Source organism: Phymastichus coffea, unplaced genomic scaffold (assembly GCF_024137745.1).
Source record: "Phymastichus coffea isolate CEN01 unplaced genomic scaffold, Cenicafe_Pcof_1.1 PCOF00031, whole genome shotgun sequence".
Taxonomy (NCBI): domain Eukaryota; kingdom Metazoa; phylum Arthropoda; class Insecta; order Hymenoptera; family Eulophidae; genus Phymastichus; species Phymastichus coffea.
In genome coordinates this window covers 3456202-3478219 of record NW_026706842.1, presented here as the reverse complement: position 1 = coordinate 3478219, position 22018 = coordinate 3456202, and the positions used below count along the sequence as shown (strand labels likewise).

The following is a 22018-nucleotide window of genomic DNA, read 5'->3' as shown; positions in this document are numbered from 1 at the left end:
AATTATTTGTGGCTTCCAAAGAAACATCAATACCATCAAAGGTATGGGGTTGCCAGGCGTTGAGCTGCGGGATAGAGTCTTCGTTGCCTTTAGTGACGAGGTTGTCAGGCTTGGTGTCACGCTGGATAGTAAATTAACATGGAGACGGCAGATTGACAAGGTCAGAGAAAAGGTCAGTAAGGCGCTGTATAGTTTGCGTTTTATTAGACCTTATACCGCACTGACGTTGCGTAGAGGATTGATGGAGACTAAGTAACATCTGTACTCGGTAAATTTTTTGGTGTTAGGAGAGACGAGCACATCACCCCATACCGGAAGCAACTGGGTTGGCTCCACGTTGATTCTCGCAGGAGCTGTTTTATTGCCCTGCTTGTGAACAAAATTACACGTACGAGGGAATCCAAGTATTTAGCTGAGATTTTCTCTGCTCGCAGACCCGGTTTCACTGGTCAACATTCTCAAGGTGAGAACTAAGACTGGATCTAGATCCTTACTCGCCTATAGAATTCCCTCCCATCCTCGCTACGAAATTCGCCGTCTCTTGCTGCCTTCGGCAATGGTGCGCGTAGATACTTTCTTGACTATCCCGCGAGAATGGCTCGTTTTCATTGATTTTCTTTTTTTCTTACATCTTATAAAATAAAATAAATTGTACTAGTCTTGTTAAACTGTGATGAAGTTTCTAGACTTGATTTTCTCTATTTATCTATTTCACATGTTTTCATAACTTTTAATTATTTTTTACTGACTGAGAAAATCTATACAATACTTTATTTATTCATATTCGTAATAATCTTGCGATAGGTCTTTGACAAAATTTTGTGATATGTATTGTTAAAGAGTGTATTTTTACTTTTTTATAAAGGATCTTCTATCTATCTATCTATCTCTTTCTCTTCCTCGTCCTCGGCTGAATAATCGGGAATGCAAATTCCCAGCAGGAGATAAAATCTAACGGCACGACAATAACACAATTATATCGATATTTAAAAGTTGGCGTCTGGCAGCCGATGAAACGGGCCCGGCCCGCAAATTAATTAGGTTGTTCGCCCGTGCGCATAGGTGCGGCAACTAGAAAACTGATTAATTTTCCATCAGCGCGTGGCGTCCAATTGGACATATGGGCGGCCTGGAAGCACAACCGCATATTCGCAATACAGTTGCTGCTCAACCAAATTGCTCGCAGCGCCCTGCACCTGGTGCATTGCGCATTTGTGTATACAGTCGATCGATACATACACGCGTGCAGTGTCAACAAGGCGAGAGAGAGAGAGAGAACTGAGAAGAATTTTGGTGCAGCGTGACTCACGTGTATCTAATCGAAATCGGTGTACGAACGAATCCAACTTGAGTAAATATTCGCAAAGTAGCCGGGGCGCGCTGCCGTTTGGATGCAGCGCCAAGCGATACCGCTGGATTTAAACCGCTGCAGTTTGCCGCCGTGGAAAATTTATCATTCGGCCAAGTGGCTTTAATTCACCGTTGCCATTCGTAACGATAAAGGGGACTTTACGGTGCGTCGCGCGGAACCAGCGATTGAATATCGAACGACGGGGCGAGGCGCGAGCAGACATTAATGTCTGGCCAAGAGGCCGCGCGCGTAGCGCGGATAAGCCGCAGAGTTGAACGACGGGCGAGCGCGCGCCCCGTTTATAAGCGCGCGTCGCGTGCTCGTGGCGTTTAATCGGCGTTCGTTACAAGCCGGCACATTACAGGCCTTTCGGGCGTCGTTTTGCACAGCCGTGGCCGATCTCTATAAACAGCTGCCACCCGGGGTTCTCGCCGGCGGCCGCTCGTTCGCGCTTCGCTGCAGTTAGTCGCGTCCGACCGACGGTACCAACTTTCGCGATCCTTCGGGAAAGTTGTCTTCGGGAAAGCGCGGCGGGCTACTGATTGGCCTTCGGTTAACGAGTCAAGAAAGCCCAGAGCGCTGTTTCCAGCGAGTTTAACGAGCTGCCTCTTGCCCTGCGTCGGCGCCGCGGCGATTCTCGGCACTGCGAGCCAGAGCCGATCCCGTTCGAGTGTACGCCAGCGCATCGCCAGTAGCCCCCTTTACCGAGAATAACTGCGGCGACAGGAAAGCCGCGCGAAGGTGGCGCGCGTAAGTAAATTTGGCAATAGCCGAAATCGCAGTAGCCGAAACAAAGTAACTGGTTTAGCCGCGCTGAAACACTAGTAATTCGCTCGACGGGAAAGTTAGCGCGACGCGGGCACAGGGATGGGGGGCGCGCACGCGAAAATACGGTTAGCTCGCGCATAATAATTGCTCGCTCGGGAGCAAAGCCACATTTTCAAGTCTCTCTGGCGCACGCACGGCTGCCTCATTAATCGCAACTCGGTTTCTCGCATTCGTCTTCATTTCCGCAAGCAGGCGTCTTGCGAATAGCGCGCGAGCGCCTGTTGTGCATAGTCGCGTCGTACGGCTGACAAATGTATTTTCATTGTGCCGCGAGTTTTATCCCGTAACCTTGTTTAATATTCTCTTCGATTTAATTAGATTATATAACTCGAGTGCTTTGCCGGTTGAGTAGCCCAAGCAAAGCAACGTATATATGCATTATGTCGAGGTTGAAACAAAGTGGCGAGTTCAAGTGAAACCTCGTCTATTTGAACTGTTGATTAATTGCACTTGTCCGAGGTTTCGTCCGACAGTAGGCAACGATGACCAATGCACCTGCAGGGTATGTCGGATCAAGTGGAAGACAGATGTGAAGCTTCGATTCAATCAAGGTGAAGTTACGTCTTAATTAGAATATAACGAATGACCACGTGGCAGTTAGCGGGTCGCTTAGTTAGCTTAGCCATGGTGTACGTCAGCGAAGCTCGAGCGAATCGGCAAGTTGACAGTGGCGCTGGTCGGTTGGTGCGAAATTCCGGACCAATGGACTGCTTTGTAAGAGTTTAACCGTGTCGGAGTACGCAACTTACCAGTAACGACGAGATGAGCGTAGGAGGAACTTTCGACTGTGCTCCCGGTGACGTGATGGACAGTGCGACAGCGGTAGCTGGCGTGGGCGTCCGCCGAAGTTACCGAGAACACCAGAAGTTCGCCGGTCGGCAGCATGTGGTACTTGCCATCTGCAACAATGGACGATTCGAGTTTAACGCTCTCAGATCTCATTCGCCGTCTTCCCTCCGCGCGCACCACCGCGCACCACCGCGCTCGCGCGCTCTCTCTCTCCACCTACGTAGCCGCGTATACATATATACGCCATTTGCATAAATGACGCGCCTAACTACCGAGCATTGTCTCCCGCTCGCTCGCCCTCTCTCCCCTTTGCCGCCCCGCGAAAACACCGTGGATGGCGGTGCAGATATTATATTCGCGCTGCACGCTTGTTAAGCCAGGCTTGATTGTTGCTCTTAGTCGCGCAACGACTGCTTTTACTACTCGCTCTTTTCGCCAGCTTTAGTGGCGCCACGCCACCGGCGATATGCCACCTTTTGTCTTGTTTATGCGCGGCCTGATCACGCCGACTACTGCTACGCTCTCCGCTACCCGATCGGTCGTCTCTACTCTCGCTTTTTAATGCCCGACGTCCAACTCGGCGAATTTCAGCACCTTCGATATTTTTTTAATTCCCCGCGGATCCAATTCCCTTCGCGGCCGGACGCTCATCTAATAACGCGCGGGCCCGCGCTACGGCACGTGTTATTTCGACAATTTCGAATTCAAAAGTGGAACTGCTGAATTCGAAGACTGGAGAGAAAGGTTGAAAAGATTACTGCGGATGTCGCAGCTGCGCGATCATCCCAATTTTCACTGAACAATTTTTCCACAAAAGCAATTTCATCCGTCCGTTCGGACAAAGTGACACTTTTCACCGAAAAAATAATTCCGACGATTTTTAAATTTCCACCGACGTAGAAACAAAAAAAGACAGATAGATAGAGAGAGAGAGAGAGAGAGAGAGAGAGAGAGAGAGAGAGAGAGAGAGAGAGAGAAAGAGGGGGGGGGGGGGGGAGACACGCGAACGAAAAAACCAGTTACAGGTGCAGTCGTTTTCAAAGGTCTGTTTGTAAAATAATCACGCTAACCGTAGCTCAAACAAAGTGCAAAGCGGTCTTTTGTTACGAATATATGGACGCGATCTAGATAGCTGAGAACCTTTTCAAAGCATTATCGCTTTCACATGCGTTTTTTTAAAGGCTCCGGCAAATAGTGGGAAAAAAAAAGAGGAAGAAAGAATAAAAAAATAAAACAAATCGTGCCGTTCGCGGGCGGCGTATGCTTAATTAAAAGGCGGAATTGCCACTCGAAAGCTACTCTGGACAATATGTAAATCTAGTTGATAAAAATACGCGAATACGGGAAAAGACGATGGACAGAGGGGGTGGGGAGGGGGGGCGAGAACGAGGGCGAGCTCGCGGTATAATGGAACGATCAGTTGTGAGCCTCGGGCTTTCCGCGAGGACCTGTGGAGGCCCTTAAAAGCCGATTTATCGCGGCCGGAAATATCTGCTCCCGTTCGGTCGGGCGCAGGGTCGCTCTGCGTTTTTTCCCTCCTTTTTCTCCTCCGAGGGAATTTTCGACTGTGATTTTTGGGACGCTGGCCGAGGGCAAGCCAACACGAGCCGTTTGTTGGGTTTTACGGAGAAAGGAGGCCGCGCGCGTTATTTCGCCGGGAAACGCCGAACTCTCCCGGCTACGGTGATTTTATCAAGCTCCTCCGGAGAGTGTGGCGCGGCTCCTCGCTTCACGCTTGATTTATTATGCGGCCTCTCGAAGCCGGATATCAGCGTCCGATTGTTCAGTCAAATTTATTGCAACAAGCGTACGGCGAGGCTATCTCGTCGGTCCGGCGCAGGGGGCCGGATGAAAAAGTGGCACGACTGACGAATAATAATCGCGCAAACAAAAGCGCCATTTTTCGAGCAGCCTTCAAAGGGGCACAGTAAGCAGGCCAGATAAAACAATTTGATAGCTCGAAGCGAGCCACCTCCCCGGCCCGTCAAAGAGTGCAAGCCAGCGGAATATAGCGCCGCTGCAGCGCCAGCAGCCGCGAAATTTTAATTATAAAATTAATTATACGCGGGGCGAAGTCGCGCGAGAGCGAGCTTTTGTTCGACAGCTTAATCGGCGGGCACGCGCGCCTGTGCGCACACGTGCGCACGCGCAAAACAGAGCAAACCCGCGGCTTCATTACCCTTATTGCCGCGAGGTACGTACGGGTCGCGTAACACTTCTGACTCGAGCGCCACGTCCGCGCCGATTGGTTTCCGGCCAGCCGCTGCCTCGCCGTCTCATCTAAACGCGATCGCGAGGACGTGGCGCGGCGGGAGAGAAGCGAAGGGTGTATCGAGGCATTAAGGTGGAGAGCGGAGCCTCCCGGGAGTTGTTGCGAACACGCAAAAAGCGCATCTGTCTCGGGTGTACACGCGGCGACGCGAGATATGAAAAAATATGCGCAAAGTTTGGGCGCGCGTGGCTTTATGCTAAAAACTTGGGCTGTATTCGCGAAGGGTAATAAACTTTTTCTTTGCCCCGGCCCCTCAAAGGAGCCAACTCTCGCGCTTGGCACGCGCACTCGGGATTTTACGCACGTAATAAATTAAAGTTCTGACAAATGCACCGCGGGCTCGGCCGAGAGATGATCGCGTTAGCAGTTTTCAGCGCCGCCGAAGTATCGGGGCCTCGCTCTCGCGCGCCCGAAGAAAAATACTCATCCATGGCGGCGACGACCGAAATATCCGCTCCGTCGCCGCGGCCTCGCTCCGCGATCTGTCATGCTCCTCTCGGCTGGATTTCGTCTCCCTGGCCCCCTCCCGCCGTAAAAACTTGTCGCGATTCATGGCCGATTCATGGCCGCGCCCCGTTGCCCGTACAAGTTGGTTTTAACGCCCGATCAAAATCGGATTCGACCGCGCGTCGATTCATCAATATGTTAATTCGCGGATCCGCGTCTGACTATGTTCGAGCTACTCTACTTGAATACCAATCTGGCCTCTGCATGCATACTGATGGCTCGCGGGCGGATGCGTCATCGCCCCCCGAGTCACGGCGAGAAATTCGGCGACACGACTGCCGAGAATTTTAATTGAACGTCGGCGAGCCTTTAAGACCCATCGCGAGCCATGAGGAAGGAAGCGAACTAGCAAGGAAAAAACGAACGGGGAAATTCTCGCTCATTCCAACTTATAATCCTGGCCTCCTTAGCGACGGAGAAGGGGACAGACCTAAAACCATTGCTCTCGGCTCAGCGTGAGGGATTCCACTTTGAAAGTCCCTTTCCGGCAAAATAAAATTGAAATTATCATGCGAGTCCAGTCGCGCCCGAGTACCGACGGCTAACTCGTTAGAAAGCCGAAATGACTGGAGTCGCGTGGACCCGAGGATCGGGAGGGGAAAAACGAGGACGGCGAGCAGAGGCTGTCTCTGATTTATGGTCGCTTCGCACACCGCTATTACATAAATTCATTCGGGGGGAGGATTTATGCAGCTCCTCTATCTTTTCGGCGCGCGCGCGCTAAGCCGGAAATCTGCCAGCATTGTCGCCGAGCGCAACAGTTTCCGGCTTCGCTTTCTTTCCCCTTCGAGCGGCGCGGCATTTTTCGTGGCGCGGGATCGCCTTCCATGCCGCCTCGCGCGCGAGACGGGTCCGCAATCGCAGCCTGTCCCGGTGCGCATGCTTGTCGGCACGAATGAGCTGCCGCGGCTGCAGGTCTCTCGCGCGCTTTTGTCTCGCGTACGGCTGCGGACGAGTTTCATGCGCTGTTTCGCCTCTGTGCTCCACGCTACTTGCCGCACACTCGCGCGCATTGTGCCTGCATGGCCTCGTTTTTCTTTTTTCTTTTTTCTTTTTTCTTTTTTTCTTCTTCTTCTCCGGTTTCTTTTAAAGAGACATAACTACGAGTGATTTTCAAATGAAATTCGAAGAGCAGTCGGCAGACAAGGGAACGTGCATCGGGTGCAATTAGTACTCGCGCGGGGGGCTTGTCAGTCGACTTTGGCAGCACGAGGAGGAAGCGAAGTAAATAATAGCCAGAGCAATAGCGGCTATCCGAGGCTCTTTGGAAAGAAAGCAAGAAAAGAAGGGGAGTAGGGAGAGAGAGAGAGAGAGAGGGAGAGAGAAGCCGCGGTAAATGAGCTTTGAAATGATTTCAATAGCACAGGCCAACGAGGCCGCAGCTAAGCCTCTTCTTCGGCTCGGTGGCGCAGTCTCGTCGAGCTTCCCTCGCGGCGGTATTGTTTCTTTATTTAGATCGCTTCGCGGCAGCCGGGAGGGGGCGGCGGCGGCGGCGGCGGCGGCGGCAGGCAGGGATCCTCGGAATAACAAGTACCGCAGCCGAACCACGGAGAAGAGAGCGCTATCGATCTTCATTAGCCAGTCGACAGACGGATTCGCGACTCGGAATCTAATTGCAAGTGAAATCTCGTATGAAATTGCGGCGGTGGCTGTCTGCGCGACTTTGCCGCGCATTACGTCGAAAGAAAACGCTTATCGATTCCGCCGAGCTTTCCTATCTATTTTCCGCGCGAACGAGCGCGACTCTGCCGAGCGTCCGACTGTGCGCGGAGAATATCCCTGCTCGCCTGCCGCCGGTCTATAGCGACGCTCGCTCCGTATGTTGTCTTACTCAGCGTTTTGACTTTTATTTCCGACGATGAATTTTTAATTTATCGACCAGTGCGCCAGACCGTACGTGCAGCACCAGCATCTCTCTCTGCAGCCGCCAACATTGTTCCTACTGTTTAGTCGACGTAAGCGTCTTTTCCAGCGTGGCTCGCTTTCTCTCTCTCTCTCTCTCTCTCTCTCTCTACCCTCCCCTTCGCTTTTCAGGCCGTGTATTGATTCGGATAATTGAAAACGCTCGTGGTTATTGCCGCGGCGGCGGGGGCGAGGGGCTGATTGATTACCCCGGTCGCGTGGCTTTTTCCTTCCAATTTCGCACGACGCGACTAACGCGACTATGATGAAAATGACCGAAGAGTGCGTCGATAATTATGAAATACAAGTCGGCTCGCCGGCCATTTGTCTCCGGCGTAATCGCGTCGTCGACCGCGTCCGCGTCGTCGTGCCGCCGCAGCCGCCGCCGTTCCGAAAACGCATTCGAGCTTAATTGCTCCCATTACTGTTTAATCGTTGATTAATGACGCGCGAGCATTAACTACGCCCGCGCGAGCGAGGAACTCGATCAGCGCGGCGCATTACAAAAATTGGATAACGCGCGACGTCGTCCCGGATAGGCTTTCGTTTTCACCTCGGCGGAACGCGACAGCCAGCCCGATGGAATAACCGATGGAGTAACGATGATGACGATCGTTTATCGCAGTAGTCGCCGCATTCGCGCGCCGCCGCCGTTAAAACATCGGAGCGTAATGTCAATCTCCGCTGTGCATTTAAAATTTCAGCGCCATATATCATCCTGCCGCGGCGCGATACACGGAACGGCACTCTGGCCCCTCGAACAGTAAAATACAATGAAATCGCACGTACAGCGCACGACTACGTGGTGGTCGGAGTTTGTCCACCGTGGCCCCTCGCGAGGAGTCGTGACGACGCCGACGGGTGCGCGATCGAACAGATTCCAGCGGGGAACGCGGCCGACGACGCGACGAAGGAGTGACTTATCGAGAGCCCCGCAGCTGGAGTCGCGCCCACAGCCGGCGGCCAGCATAGCGGCGGACAAAGGGGACCGGAGACAAAGCTGCCGAGCGCACATACGCGGCGCACGAGCTCGAATAGAATGGAGCGCGGCGGCCTCGCCCCGATGACAAGTGCAATTCGCATTGCGGTCTCCGTCGGCTCCGAGAGAGGCGGCCATCGTGCTTACCGCTGTCCGGGGTCGGGTAGATGTTGTAGGCCGAGTCCTGCACCCAGGACGTCACCGAGACGTACTCCTTGACGAAGGCCGGGATCTCGCAGCGGAGCACTCCCGTGTTGCCGGAGAGCACGTAGGCGTCGCGCACCTGCACCTCGTACTTCTGCCGCACAACTGCAACATATCGGCAGCTCGTCGCGTCGTCGCAGCTCGGGTCGTCGCCGAGCGACGCGCTCTGTGGCTAGGGACTGACCTGCTTTGACGGCGACCTCGCGGCCGAGAGCTCGTCCCACGCTGTTGGAGGCCTGGCACCTGTAGACGGCCGAGTGCACGTCGTGCCGGTAGTTTTCGGCGCCGAACGGCACGAAGTACATGGACCCGTTGACGAGCATCTCGCGTATGTTGGGGATGGGCAGCACCGGTGAGCCGTCGCCCATCAGCCAGTCGATGCGCGGCATCGGACTGCCGCTGGCCGAGCAGTGCACCATCGCCCCGGTGTCGTTGGAGAACTCCACCGAGCTCCGCGGCTCCGACGTCAGCACCGGGCCCTGGCTGTCCAGCACCACTCCTCGTCCTGCAACAGGCACAGCAGCCGCACGTTTACCAACAACGTCCAGGCAAGGCTCGCGCGCCGACGTTCGCTCGTCAAAGAACAGCCGCGAGAGCTTTCGTCGGCTGCCCGCCTCTCCGCCGCCGCCGCCGTTCCGCTAAAGAGCCTCGTTAACATTCAGCGAACGGCAGCGGCGTCGAGGCAAAAAGAAATCCGACGCAGCAGCGAGCGCAGACATCGATTCGCGGGATTATTCAAATGGCCCAACTAGTCTCGAGCTTTATTTCCGGCGCTATCTGTCTGCGGCACTCGCACCAGCAGCGGCGCCCGCGGCAGGGAGGGGGAGGACGACGACGACGACGCGGAGGCGGAATCGCATTTGCGGTTTTACGAGCGCGCGTCGCCGGGCTCTCCTCTTCCACGACAAGTGTCTAGCTGCTGCTGTTACTGCCGCTGCTGCTGCTGCTGCCACTGCCGCGCGCCGGACCCTCCCTCCTTCCCTGCCTTCCTCCCCTCGATCGGCCACCAATTTGCCGGAGCCGCGCGCTGCTCTTTGTCGGCCGAGCGCGTCGAACGGAAAAATGCAGGGACGCGGTACTCCCGCGGATGGACGGGCCGCCGAGCGAGGCGACCTTCTCTCCCTGCGCGCGCGATTTTTCCAATTTCGCGACTCGAGCCTGCGGCTGCGATTTATCGATCAACCGAGCTTCCGCCGCCCGCGGACAGTTGAAACGTCAGTCTTCTCGCGAGTTCGAGCGTAAGCTGGGGCGCAACGACGCTTTATGTGCCATTTATGCGCCAGGGGTATTCGCTCTCGCAGCATTTTTCGGCGGGCGGGGGGAGAGAAAGAGCAGCCGCCGCGGCAGCTGGAGCATAAAACGCGCATCGCATGTATCACGAGCGAGCCGACGGGTGCAGCTGTAGCTCGCCGAATAAACATGGCGTTACCCTGGAAAAATGAGAGTCCGCCGGCGTGTGCGCGAGCGTGCAGGATTGCTGGGCGCGCGCGGTGCAACGCCGCGGCAGCGACGAGTGCGCCGGTGCATAATGCATGAAGCGATAAGAAGCGCGCGCGGGCGGATCCGAGCAGCACCACCTGCTCGCGGCGCGTGGCCGCCGCGTTTTTCCGCGCTGGCGCGCGCGACTCTGCCTTTCCACGGCCGCGACGATCGGCCGCGGACGAGAAGCGCCACGCCACGCCCAGACGGGCCAATGACGCCGGCTATTCCTCTCCTGGCCGCGAAAACGACGCGTTGCCCGCGGCTCGCGCGCAGATAACGGGGCACGACCTGCCCCTGGCGTTCTCATTAAAGCGCACGCGGCGAGGATAAGGACGTTTGCGGGAGCGCGCCGCATGCGGACTCCGGCCACGGCGGCGCGCACTACTCGGCAACTTTCGCCGCGGCGATAGCAAGTTCGCGCGAAACAATGGGGCCGCAGGTGGTGCTAATAAAATCCGTATCTCGGTCGCTCGGGAGTCGAACGCGAGAGAGGAGGTAAAAGGGACGGCCCGAGAGCGGCCTTATCGCCCGGCGGTCGCGAGCTGGCGGGGAACAATGGCGCTGGCCGTGGCTGCGTGCGCCACTAATTCCGACTGCCGGGCGACGTCGCGCTGGCGGCCGACGATAATGCCCGCGCGCAATTAATCGGAGGCCTCGCTCGAGTCACGGGCTAGCACTGTGAGCGCCACTCGCGCCCGCCCAGGACCGGCTGATCGGGCACAAAGTCGCTATCCCGCGGGCTGTGCCCCGGTGTCGGCTCGCCTTCCCTCGCATCGATTTAATTAACGGCCGAGCGCCAGGTCAATTCCAGTTGCGTAATTGCGCGGCGGGGGGGGGGGGGGGGGGGGGGGGGGCAAAGCTCCAGTCGCATTAGTGCGGCGTCGCCCATATAATTCTCGCGCGTTCTCGCCGATCGATTTTCAATAGCGGGGCTCGCCGTTCGCCGGCTGTTTTTCGCTGTTTCGCTCGGTTCTTCGAGCCTTGTTTTGGCGCGACGTTAACGTAACGCCGACGGAAGCTGGCAATCGATCGGCGCGCGAGCCCGCCGCGAATTATCCGCGCACGCACAAAAGGAGAACCAATAACCGATATTAGTGCGCGGTAAATTGAGAGGGAGAGAGAGAGGGAGAATATCTAGCTCTCCGGAGGCGAATGGAACATTTCTGAGGCCAAAGCAATATCGGCGGAAATCGAATCGCAAAACGGAGAAAATGTCTGCGCGTCGTCCCGCGAGAGATGCCAGCACCGCCGCCACCAGCAGCACCGCCGGGATGATGAGATAAAGGAGAACTCGTCGCATTCCTTCGTGGCTTAATCCCCCCGTCGCCGCCTCTGCCGCTGCTGTTGCCGCTGCGTGCCTGACAATTCCATGCGCCGCCGGCGAAGGCATCGACCCGAGACAAGCTTTGTCGTCGTCTTCGGCGATAAAGTGTTCGCCGGCGACAATTGACCTCGCCAACTTTCCATTCGTCTTCGTTCCTGCTATACCTACTTGATCAATCTACCTCCTGCGCTCTCACCCCCCCCCCCCCCCTTCCTTTCTCTCTCGTTCTCTCTCCCTCTCCCGCTCGATACTTCAAATTGGATTAACAGGCTACTGCGCTGCTGGCGAACATCGAGCGCGGATCGATTTTGCCTTTACTGTACATTCGAACGCAGCCCGGCTGATAAAAAACCAGTGACGCTGACGGATTATAGCGATCGTAGGTGCAAATTAAAACGTCGCCGCGCGCACGCCGATGAACATGGACTTTTAGAGCGAACGCGCCGTCGCGGTGCTGCTCAACGCCGGCCTTCGCAATAAACGCCTAGTTCGATCGGGTGTTTGGCTTGGCGGGAGCGCGGGGCCCATCGAAATCGCAGCGTTTGGGGCATGGAACCGCCGTAGCCGTGCGCCTCCCTCGACGGGGCCCGCGATCCGATCGACCGAGCGAGGGGAATCCACGCCCTAACGGAGCAGCGCCAGCGAGCTGAAGGTCTCCGCGGAAATGCGCGCGCGTGCCTCTCCTTTGGCCGGTTCGCGAGCAAGGCTGACGCCGGGGTTAAGCGCCAACAAGAGATGCCGGCATCTCTACTTTCCTCGGCTTTGCCTTTCGGGGCACCCCCGGCTCTGCTATGCCGCGCTGTGTAACTTGCGTTCCTAGTCCCTCTCTCGTGAACATACCCACGGTTAATCTCCGCGATTAATGCGCCAGTCGCCAGGCTGGCGAGAAGCTGCGTGGGTCTGGCAAGCCAGCGAGACCGTGACGCCGCTTAGTTTGCAAACAATTTACATCGGTAATACCCCGTCACGCTGCGACGGGCTGCAAAGGCCCAATTGCCCCGCCATCCTTTCCGCGAATGTTTGTCTTGCCGAGCGCACCTCCGACGCCCAGCTCTTTTTCTGATTATAATTGAATTCCCGATTGACTTTGCGCTCAAATCAGACCGCGCCGTTCCTCCGTTTATCCCGACGCCAGATTGCACTTTCAAGGGCGAATACTTGCGTAAATAAACTATCATTCCGCTCGATCGAAATAATAACGATGGCAAACAAGCTCTGTTGGTTAACAAGCAGAATCGGATTAGTTGTTTGCCGGTGTAAACGAGAATGAATTTTTCAGCAGATCAAAAGTGAATAAAGTCGACGGAACTTCGTCTAATCTAGTTTGAAAAGCCGACGCAACCGGAGCTCAGCGCTTGCGAGAAAGTCCGGAAAGTTCAAGGCGAAATTCGAATTCAAGTTTTTTTTTTTCCTTTCTCTTTTTTCCGCGATACTAGATTGCCGCTTAGTCTCTCGCTTATGCATAAAAGATGAAATAGCTTGGGCCGCGACGCTCGGTTCGCTTTTGTAATAGCTTAATACCTGGCGCACTTAATGAACGTTCGGCTCGCGCGAGATTGAATGGAATTGAAATACGAGAATGGAAGTTTCGCGCGCCAAGTTTCGCGCGCGACGCAAACTTGGTAATGGACGCAGTTGTTAGGCTCGGGGCATTTTTGCCCTCTTATAAACTGCACGGCTCCCTGCATTATTCAGCGATATTGTTACGCCCTCGCGACAGACTAACTTCCTCTTCCGTGCTCCGGCTAGAATTTGGGTTTGGACTCCGCGGGCTCGCGCTGACGCTTCGCTCCAAGTTTTTGCGAAAAGCCCAGTGGCCGTTTACTGCAGCCGTAGCGAGGGTGTACTTCTGATAAGTTTTGGCTTTACATAGCTGTGCCGCGCGCTAGCGCGGGGGGAATTTATCAATCGAAGCGTGCCAAGAAGCTTTTAAAGCAGAATTATACAACCGGAGCTGGCGATGAATTAGGGTGCCAAACGAAGTGGGAAACGTGCCGATTTCAAGGTGTCCCATTCACGCCGAGCGCGAGAACGAAACCGAGGAAAAAACAGGCAGCAGTGGCCGCTGTTGGCGCCACTGTATTACTCGTTAGATAAGCACAAATAACCAGCCTCCCAAGCCGCTGGGCTGAGAAACATGAAGGTCAAGTCGCAACAACGCGGACCGGCGAATTGACTCCGCACGGCGGCGACAAGCATTGCTGACCGAAGGAGAGAGCGAGCGAAAGAATCCATTGACGCTAATCGAAGTTTATGGCGACTTTTCGCAGCCGGGGAAAAGTCCCGGCTTTACGGCCATTAGCCGGCAGACGGAAAAGCTGCACGAGACCGGCATAAATAAATTGGACTCTGACTCTGCGGTCGAGCTCCGTTCCAATAACCAAAGAATTCAGCTGTACATTTAAAATAACTAGTTCAGAATTTTCCAATAGCGTGGAGGCTACCGGGAGGGGGGCGGAGTGTGTGGGGGGGGGAGGGGGGGCGGATGCGCGGAACTCGGGTAAAGAGGGAGCTAAATTTAGCGCAGCCAGGCGTTCGCCTGGAAAGGCCAGTAGCCACGCGGTGGCGAGCGGCTCTTTGTGAAAATCTCGAGAGCGTCTTACCTAGATAGAGAAATTGCCCGCAACAAAGTTATTTCGATCACGGGCCTGTCGATACACACGACTACGGCTGCGCAACCCCCTCGGTCACTTCTCCCCACCCCCGCCGACCCAGCCACCATTATACTCGCAGAGCTACTTCCACACTCGATCTTCTCACTCGGTAAATCCCCCCCCCCCCCCCCGCCCCTCGATAAAATGCTCCGCCAGCCGAGTTTAGCCCTTCCGAATTGTCGGCGTTTATTAGCCGAGAAATCTATTTGCCCACGGATAAACTACCTCGACAACTGCTTTTCGTCGAACATTTTGTTATAAGTGCTCAGTTCTTTTCCCGTTTGGTCGGTCGATTACTCACTGATAACGACAGCCACTCTTTCATTGTAAAGTTGAATGTTCGCGCACGGTGAGTTGACGACGACAGGACCTTAAATGCGGAACGTTAACTGACGAATCGAGGGCCAACAATCGGACTCCCAGAGTCAGAACACATAGCGTCGGCGATGCGCGTTGTCAGGTGTATCGTCAGTAATAGATTAATACGGTGAACCTCGACAAGTTTCTAAAGCCATGCTGGCGAGTCCGATGAGCAGGCATTAATGTTTCTCTTAAATTTACCTGGTAAGCCGGCGAATTCGCAGGCTTATTTTCCTATCGGTCCCTAGTAATCGTATCGGGCGGTACTGTTCCGCCGAACGCGCGACAGCAGCATAATAGTCGAATCTGCAAGGAGAAACGAGATCGGCGCGTCGCGTTTCGACCAATAGCCATCGCCGCGTCCATCGATTATTTACGAATGTGAAATTTCTCGCGAAAATTCCTCGCGGGTTTGCATTGTTTGCGTTCGACGGCAGCGAAAAGTTACCTCGGTTGCTTTTCAGGTGGGGACCGACAGAGGGGTTGACAACAATATTCCAGCAATCAGCCGTCGCTTTTACGACACGATTTAGCCGGCGTGGCAGGGGCGTTATCGTGGATCAGAGATTCCATGCGGTCGGGTATACTTATGAGCGCGCAAGTGTCGACGAGAGGCGAGTGTAAACGCGCTGAATTAGCATAATGTCCCCGCTTTCGCCTGCTCGCTCTTCGCTAGTCGCGCTTGACAAGCATCTCGCCAAAGGATACTTCGGACATTGGAATATCGATCGAAACGCGCGTGCGAGCTTTTACCGTTGACGCGGAGCCTCATTCAGCTAGGAGTTACGAGAAAATCTTGGTTAATTTCGCCATCTATTTCTCAGGCAGCAGGGAGGAGGGTTATTAGGTGCACGAGCTCTCCCTGCCTCGCTTTCTCTCTCTCTCTCTCTCTCTCTCTCTCTCTCTCTCTCTCTCTCTCTCTCTCTCTTTCTCTCTCACGCCGGGCTGCTTTAATAAGTTGCGAAACAGACTCGGGAGACTACTCTTGAGAGCTGATAGTATCTTCGGTATATACTCTCTCTTGAGTCGAGTCGAGTGGAGTGCATAATTTCAGCTTTTTGACTAGTCAATTAATCAGCACTACTTAAAGCAACCCGATCGACGCTGGTTCTCGCCCCTGCGAAACTAAGCCCCGTTTCAACTTATAAAATCTGTCCGGTTCGAATTCAAGCTTCGTGAACGGCATATCCGATCGACAGCGACCTCGTTTACCGGACGGCCGGGCGGCACCGGCCGACCTCTAATTTTCGACTGGTTGGTTAATTGCTGCTGATTGTGCGGCCGCGCGCGCTCAGAAATAAAACCGGGGCACGCAGAGGAATGATGTTCATTATGCGGCGGGCATCGTTAATTACGGCGAATATCATTAAAAGGCCACAAGCCAGCTAGCCGTGCGCCTCTCGCTCGCTCGTTCGCCCAGCGCCGCCACAGCCTCTTTGTCTTGCCGCGCGCTCGCGCTCAACCTAACGAGCTTCTGATCGACTCCGCGCCCTCGCTAGCATCTAACTCACAGTTTATTGCCGCTCGTCGAAGCCATCTCCGTAACGAACGCTGCAATGATCGATGTTTCTTCCTCTTCTTTCCCCCTCCCTTTTTTCGGAGTTTGTTTAAAAGTCTGCCAGAGAGAAGCATGGAAATTTTATGAGGCGATCTTCTCGCCGGTTCTCCGGTGCTTTTTATTACTGTAGTTGGTAGCACGAAAACAGTTTTATGGATAATTTATGGAGGGCATGCCTATGGCTTTTTTTTTAATAAAAACGCTGATACTTGAGCTGAAGGTATTCCGCAAGTTATTGCATACTATGGAAAATAGGGAGCCGCTGAAATGCTGGAGGTGACGTTGAGTAAACCATTGCGCGCGTGGAGTGAAGATTTAATAAGCCTAGTGACGTGTACGCGTTTGCCTCGACGTACTGCAACGATATCCTCGGCTGAGCCAACAATAGCCCGAGCTCGAAATTTTTGCACGCAGCAGCTCGTATTTACGAGCGTGATCACGCGCAGCATCGTCGACGTCGTCGTCATCATCATCATCATTATCATCGGTTAGCGTGACGGCGGCCATCTCGGTAGTGCATCCGCAACGTGCATGCGGCGGCGGCGGCAGCGCCCAACGAGAGAGCCAGAGAGTGGCCAACACACGTACAACGTACGCACGCTCTGGGCCCAGCCAAAGCGTGACCCCGTTCTCCTCTCTCGTCGGCCAGTGTCCGCAGACCAATGCCGAATCGTCAATAAAGCCGCGCGCGCATTCTCGCCCTCCCCCTCCACCACCACACACATACACACGCGCGCGCGGAGAGGTACTGCGTTAATTCCAGGGAAGCTGATTAATCGGAAACAGGGACTATCGTGCAAATAGGCGAGCGCGAGATAACACGGGGCAGTGGCAGGCAGCCTCACTAGGACATAACGCGCAGTAGCTTCGATCGACCTGGTTTCCACCTAGCCGCCGGTCGAGCACTGCACGCCTGTTATTTGCTATTTAAGTCCGAATTCGCGGCTCGATTTAATTACACGCTCGATCGGACTGCACTCCTCCTCCTTCGGCCTGCAGTTCAGCTGCGCCGCAGCCTTTTATTACGAGTTGGCGCTTGACCATACGCCGGCTATTCCACTTGTCCTCCCCTTTACTTTTGTCCGTTCACCCCTCTGCCGTTTTCTCGCTTCCTTTCCCTCCCTGTCGCTCTCTGTAATGGACAATATTCGCTATGGTCGACTCGTGCCGGCAGACTTTGTTGCCGCTAATGATTTTGCGGATCGAGGACCCGGCTTGGGCAAGCAGCTGCAAATCCAAACACGTTCCAGCTGAATACGCCGTTATGTAAGCTGCAAGCTCGGCGTCATTACTTCCAGAATATCCAGCTGCTTGCGTAAGTAACACGGCGGTGCCATTTGCACGGGCAAATGGCAAATTCTCCAATTTTTTCGCAGATTACGTCGAAATTGCCGATGAAACAAATTCCAAAGCATATCCCTTCAGGTTAGCTTACGCAGTCGAGAGAGAGAGAGAGAGAGAGAGAGCGGTTGGCGCTGGTGTTTCGCTAGGAATTATTATCATCGTACATAATGGTCGGCCTAATGAGGAGTGACGCCGTCAGATCGCTACGGTGCCGGTAGTCAGTGCCCGGAGGATTGTGCCGATAGCAGCAGCCGCGCCGCTATACGCCCGTTACGCCAACGCAGATGTATGGATAGATCGAGGCCACCGCTGAATTATTCGAATGCGCCCTAGGTCCATTCGACCGAAGATCTCTCGCTATTTTCCTCTTATTTCTTTTCTGAAAATTTGCTTGATTACATGATGCCATGACGCGAACAGCCAGCGGCGTAGGGCTGATGTAAATCGATAATCATACAAATGTGCATTGGCCGGAAATTGATAATCGCGTGCGCTTCCCGCGAATGCAAAATAGTCAGCCAACGATAATAATTAGCGAGCGCGTGATCGGTATCCGACGTGCAAGAGTTTGAAATTCGCGGTGAGATTATATGATTGCAAAAAAAACGCAGTGAGAGAGAGAGAGAGAGAGAGAGAGTGGATCACAAAGCTCATCAGCAGAGCTTGCGAGCAGCTAATCTCCCTGAAAACGCACTCGACGTACACGCGAGCGAGCTAGCGCTCGGATATTGATTGGCCATCGCTGAACCTGACAGCCACTAGTGCATCTCTCTCACTCTCTGTATAGCCGTAACGATATTAATGGCTGCATCATCGATTCCGCAGCCCCGCAGCGCTCGCCCCCGCGCGTTTGCTAATTTTTTTTGGGCTTTCATTAGGGGCTTTCATCTTTTTTTTTCTTTCGTCTCTATCGACGCTGCAACGTGCTTTCAGTTTCATCGCCGTAATGATGATGATGATGATGATGATGATGATGATGACGATGACGAGGCTCAATTTTCGAAAATACGCAGCGAGCGCGTAAATGCAACAGCCAGCTGGCTAGATAATTAATTTGAGGCGCGGACGCGAGAGGCGAGAGGGGCGAGCGACGACCTGGCATTTTGAATTCCTCGCATAATCCCTTTGAACAATCGCGCGCAGCTCGCGCCGCTGCCGCCGCCCACTGGGTGTGTCCGTGACAGTGTGCCGTCGGGAATATTAATAACGCATTATCAGCTTTGCTGGAGAGCGCGCGCCGGCGACGCCGTCGTGGCGGCAGCGGCAGCAGCAGCAGCAGCCCGTAGAGGGAATCCGCCTCTCTCGCGGCAATTTCTCACGAGCGAGCGACGAAGACGTCGCGCCGCTGGAGAAACGCTCGAGCTCCTGGCGGAACGTCGCGCGACTTTTGTCAGTGTCGGGGAGGCAGGCGGTGGTGCGCCCGCACGTGGAGCCACGGTGGATGGATTATTCAGGATATATCGCGCTGCCGGCTCTCCGGCTAATGAATTGGAATGGCGTGCCGGTCGCAGTCGCGTCTCTCTCTCTCTCTCTCTCTCTCTCTCTCTCTCTCTCTCTCTCTCTCTCTCTCTTGGGCGTCGATTGCGCCCGGGCAGCGCAATGCCAGCGACGTCGCCCGGATCATTATAATTACCGTGGAAAAGAAAGGCAGGTTGGCGAGCCGAACGACTGGCGGGCTGTACTCAAGGATTAAAGCCACGGAGCCGCAACGCCGTCGCTCGCTCTTTGCAGAAGCATACACGAAGCTTGGCTTTTAATTAGAGCATGAAAAGCCCTCTCTTTCCATTCAGCTCGCCTTCGCGATACGCTCTCTCGGATAATTACGCGAGCGCGCGCACCATTATTCAAAATTCGAATGGAAAGCGCGCGGAGCACAATATACACTTCGGTAAATCATCTTTGGAGGGCAACCTCGGCCGGCAGTGTTTTCCGTGCCGACTTTCCTCGGCCGCACGGGCCACGGGAGGTTTAATCAAGACTTACGATAATTCAGCCCTGCCACCGGACATAAACAAGTTGGCTTTTCTTTCCGGCTATCTCGGAGCTAATTTACTTGGATCCCCAATTGGCTGGGGCTCAAGCTGGCGGTCGCACGAAGGTGGAGCTTAGTAAGTCAGCTCATTAACGTGAACCCATCGGCGAATAATGTTGCTCTGGGCAGGCGATGTTTATGATGCGCGCGCGTGGGCGAAAACCAACTTGGATCGAATGAAAAAATTGGAGAGCTGCATGGGAATGGACTCAGCAGACAGAGATACAGAGAGGCTAGGCGATAAAAATAAGAAGTAAAGAGAGAGAGAGAGAAAGAGAGAATACAGTTCCGAGTCATTGAATTTCATTGTTGTTGTCGTGCAGCAAAGGAGTGCAGAAGCAGCTCGCGCACGACTCGCGAGTGGAGTGTATATATCCGCGGCTAAGGGGAAGCTCTTGTCGGATTAAGCGAACCCGTGCGGAAAACGCGATCCCCCTCTTCGTCGTCCTCCTCTTCGCGCAGGTGCACTATATACGTATGCCGAGGCGTCGCTCTACCGAATTAGTATCGATCGCGCCAACTCACTGCACGGCGTCCTCTCTCTCTCTCTCTCTCTCTCTCTCTCTCTCTCTCTCTCTCTCTCTCTCTCTCTCTCTCTATATATATATATATATATATATATACACACACATATATACGCCTTCTAAAAAACAATACATCAGCAAGGAAAAGGCATCACATTTACACAAACATAACGCGACACTCAACTCCGCAGCGCACAATAATCCCGTGAGCGCGTATCGATCGATACGCTGCTGCTGCTACTGCGCTGCTGCTGTTGCTTTCTCTGCTCCCTTTTAAGGCCGCACGCTTTTACCATGATTACTCTGGCGCTGTGCATCGGAAATCATTTCGCGCCCAATTAACTCGTCTTCTCTCTCCCTCTCTCTGCGCCTATGCACGTCTGTCTTGCAATGCAGGATTTTCCCTATAAACGGGCAAAGAGACCGTCGGGGCTGAGCATTAACCATTGCTCACGGCGGCGTTTAATTTCGGACGACTAAGAACAAACCTTGGCTCGCCAACTTTTCTCGTTAACATTTAGCTTCGACCAAGTGTCTCGCTAGACTTTTTCCCCTCGCGTCAGCCTTTCATTCCTAAGGAGACGTGGGTCAGTGCCAGGCGAGAGCGCGTGCAGAGGAAAAAAAGGAATAATGCAAGACAATCAAGATTCATCGCCTTGCGCGAGACGAAACTGCGCTTGCTTCCTCGTCCGCGCTCTATCCCCGTGAATGTTTCAAGTGGAAAAAGCTCGTCTCGTTATTTTCAAATGAGCGTGCGCCCAGAATCTATGTAATCGGATGTACGTCGTGAAATATATCGCCAGTCTGATGCAAAGTCGAGTACTCCATTGAATAAATCAGCGCGCAGCTTTTCCAACGGCATCGTTTATTCTGCGTTTTGCGCGGAGGCGCGTCGAATCTGCGCACTGCAAGCTATATAATGCTGACAACACGGACGGGTAAGCGGACCGATTTGAGTTTCGTGGAAAACGAAAGTTCGGATTTCCATAAGGCAAGTTCGTTAGCTCCTAAAGAGGGCGGCTGAGAGACAAACGGATCGCGAGGGATTGGTCGCAAGAAGAGAGCAGTCAGCCAAGCCACGATACCGGCGCGCCGCACGAGGCTGCCAGTTGGTTATCGAGTCGCGCGAGCATTCGTCCTCTTACCTGCCTCTTTGTCTGTCTTTGCGCCGCACGGCAGCGCAAGCTACAGACGTGGTGCGCGAACTAACGAGATAACCGATCGATACCGGGTAGCCGGAGATTTATTGTTCGTCGCAAGTGGCTGTTGATTAGGCGCGAGCGGCGCAAAGCTCGGCCGTAATTTTATTCATCAGCGCTGCAAAGCGAGCGAGCGGGAGTAAATTGCATTTGGAGCTTCTTACGCTATTAAATTTTAAATTGAGCTTTCAACTGGGTCAAAGGCGCCGCGCGTTTATCACAGCAATTTATAATTGATCAAAAGCTCGGGGAGCGAGCGAGCGAGCGAGCGAGCGAGCTTTCGTTTGGCGCGGGGAAAAAGGGAAAGGCGCCCGCGTGTGGAACGTATCGCTGCGCCGCACGGCGCACGCACACGAACGCCAACCGCGAACGCAGCAGGGAAGAAAGGCCCGGCGAAAGCTGCACAATCTTAACCAGTCGAGGCGGCGTTAATTGCCGGAAAGCGCCTCGCAATTAGTCGGAATTCTCGGTGTCGCCGGGCGGGAGCGAGCACCGCGCCGCGCAAGGGCAAGGAACTCCGCGTCGAGTCGCGAGCGCCCGAGCGCGGCTCGCTCGCGGGCAGCGCCGAACAACGTCGGTGAGTAATTGCTGGCGCTGCAATTTTCATCAAGTCGCTTGAGAATTTCATTATTGGCATTTTAAGGAGCACCGCGAGAGCTCTAGAGCTCGCGCGCGTGGCATCGCTCGCCGAAGCTCGCCAGCCGCTAAC

The 22018-nt window shown here is 54.4% G+C and overlaps 1 protein-coding gene across 11 annotated transcripts in view; it reads right to left on the bottom strand.

Annotated features, from left to right (window-relative positions):
• Positions 1-22018, bottom strand: part of LOC131663128 (cell adhesion molecule Dscam2-like) — a 62476-nt gene that overhangs the window by 16234 nt on the left and 24224 nt on the right. For all 11 annotated transcript variants that reach the window (XM_058933246.1, XM_058933254.1, XM_058933248.1 and 8 more), the window contains exons 3-5: positions 9017-9337; positions 8776-8937; positions 2929-3078 (exon numbers count right to left, since the gene is read on the bottom strand). In XM_058933246.1, the coding sequence (XP_058789229.1) occupies positions 2929-3078; positions 8776-8937; positions 9017-9337 (633 nt within the window). The remainder of the gene's footprint in view (positions 1-2928; positions 3079-8775; positions 8938-9016; positions 9338-22018) is intronic.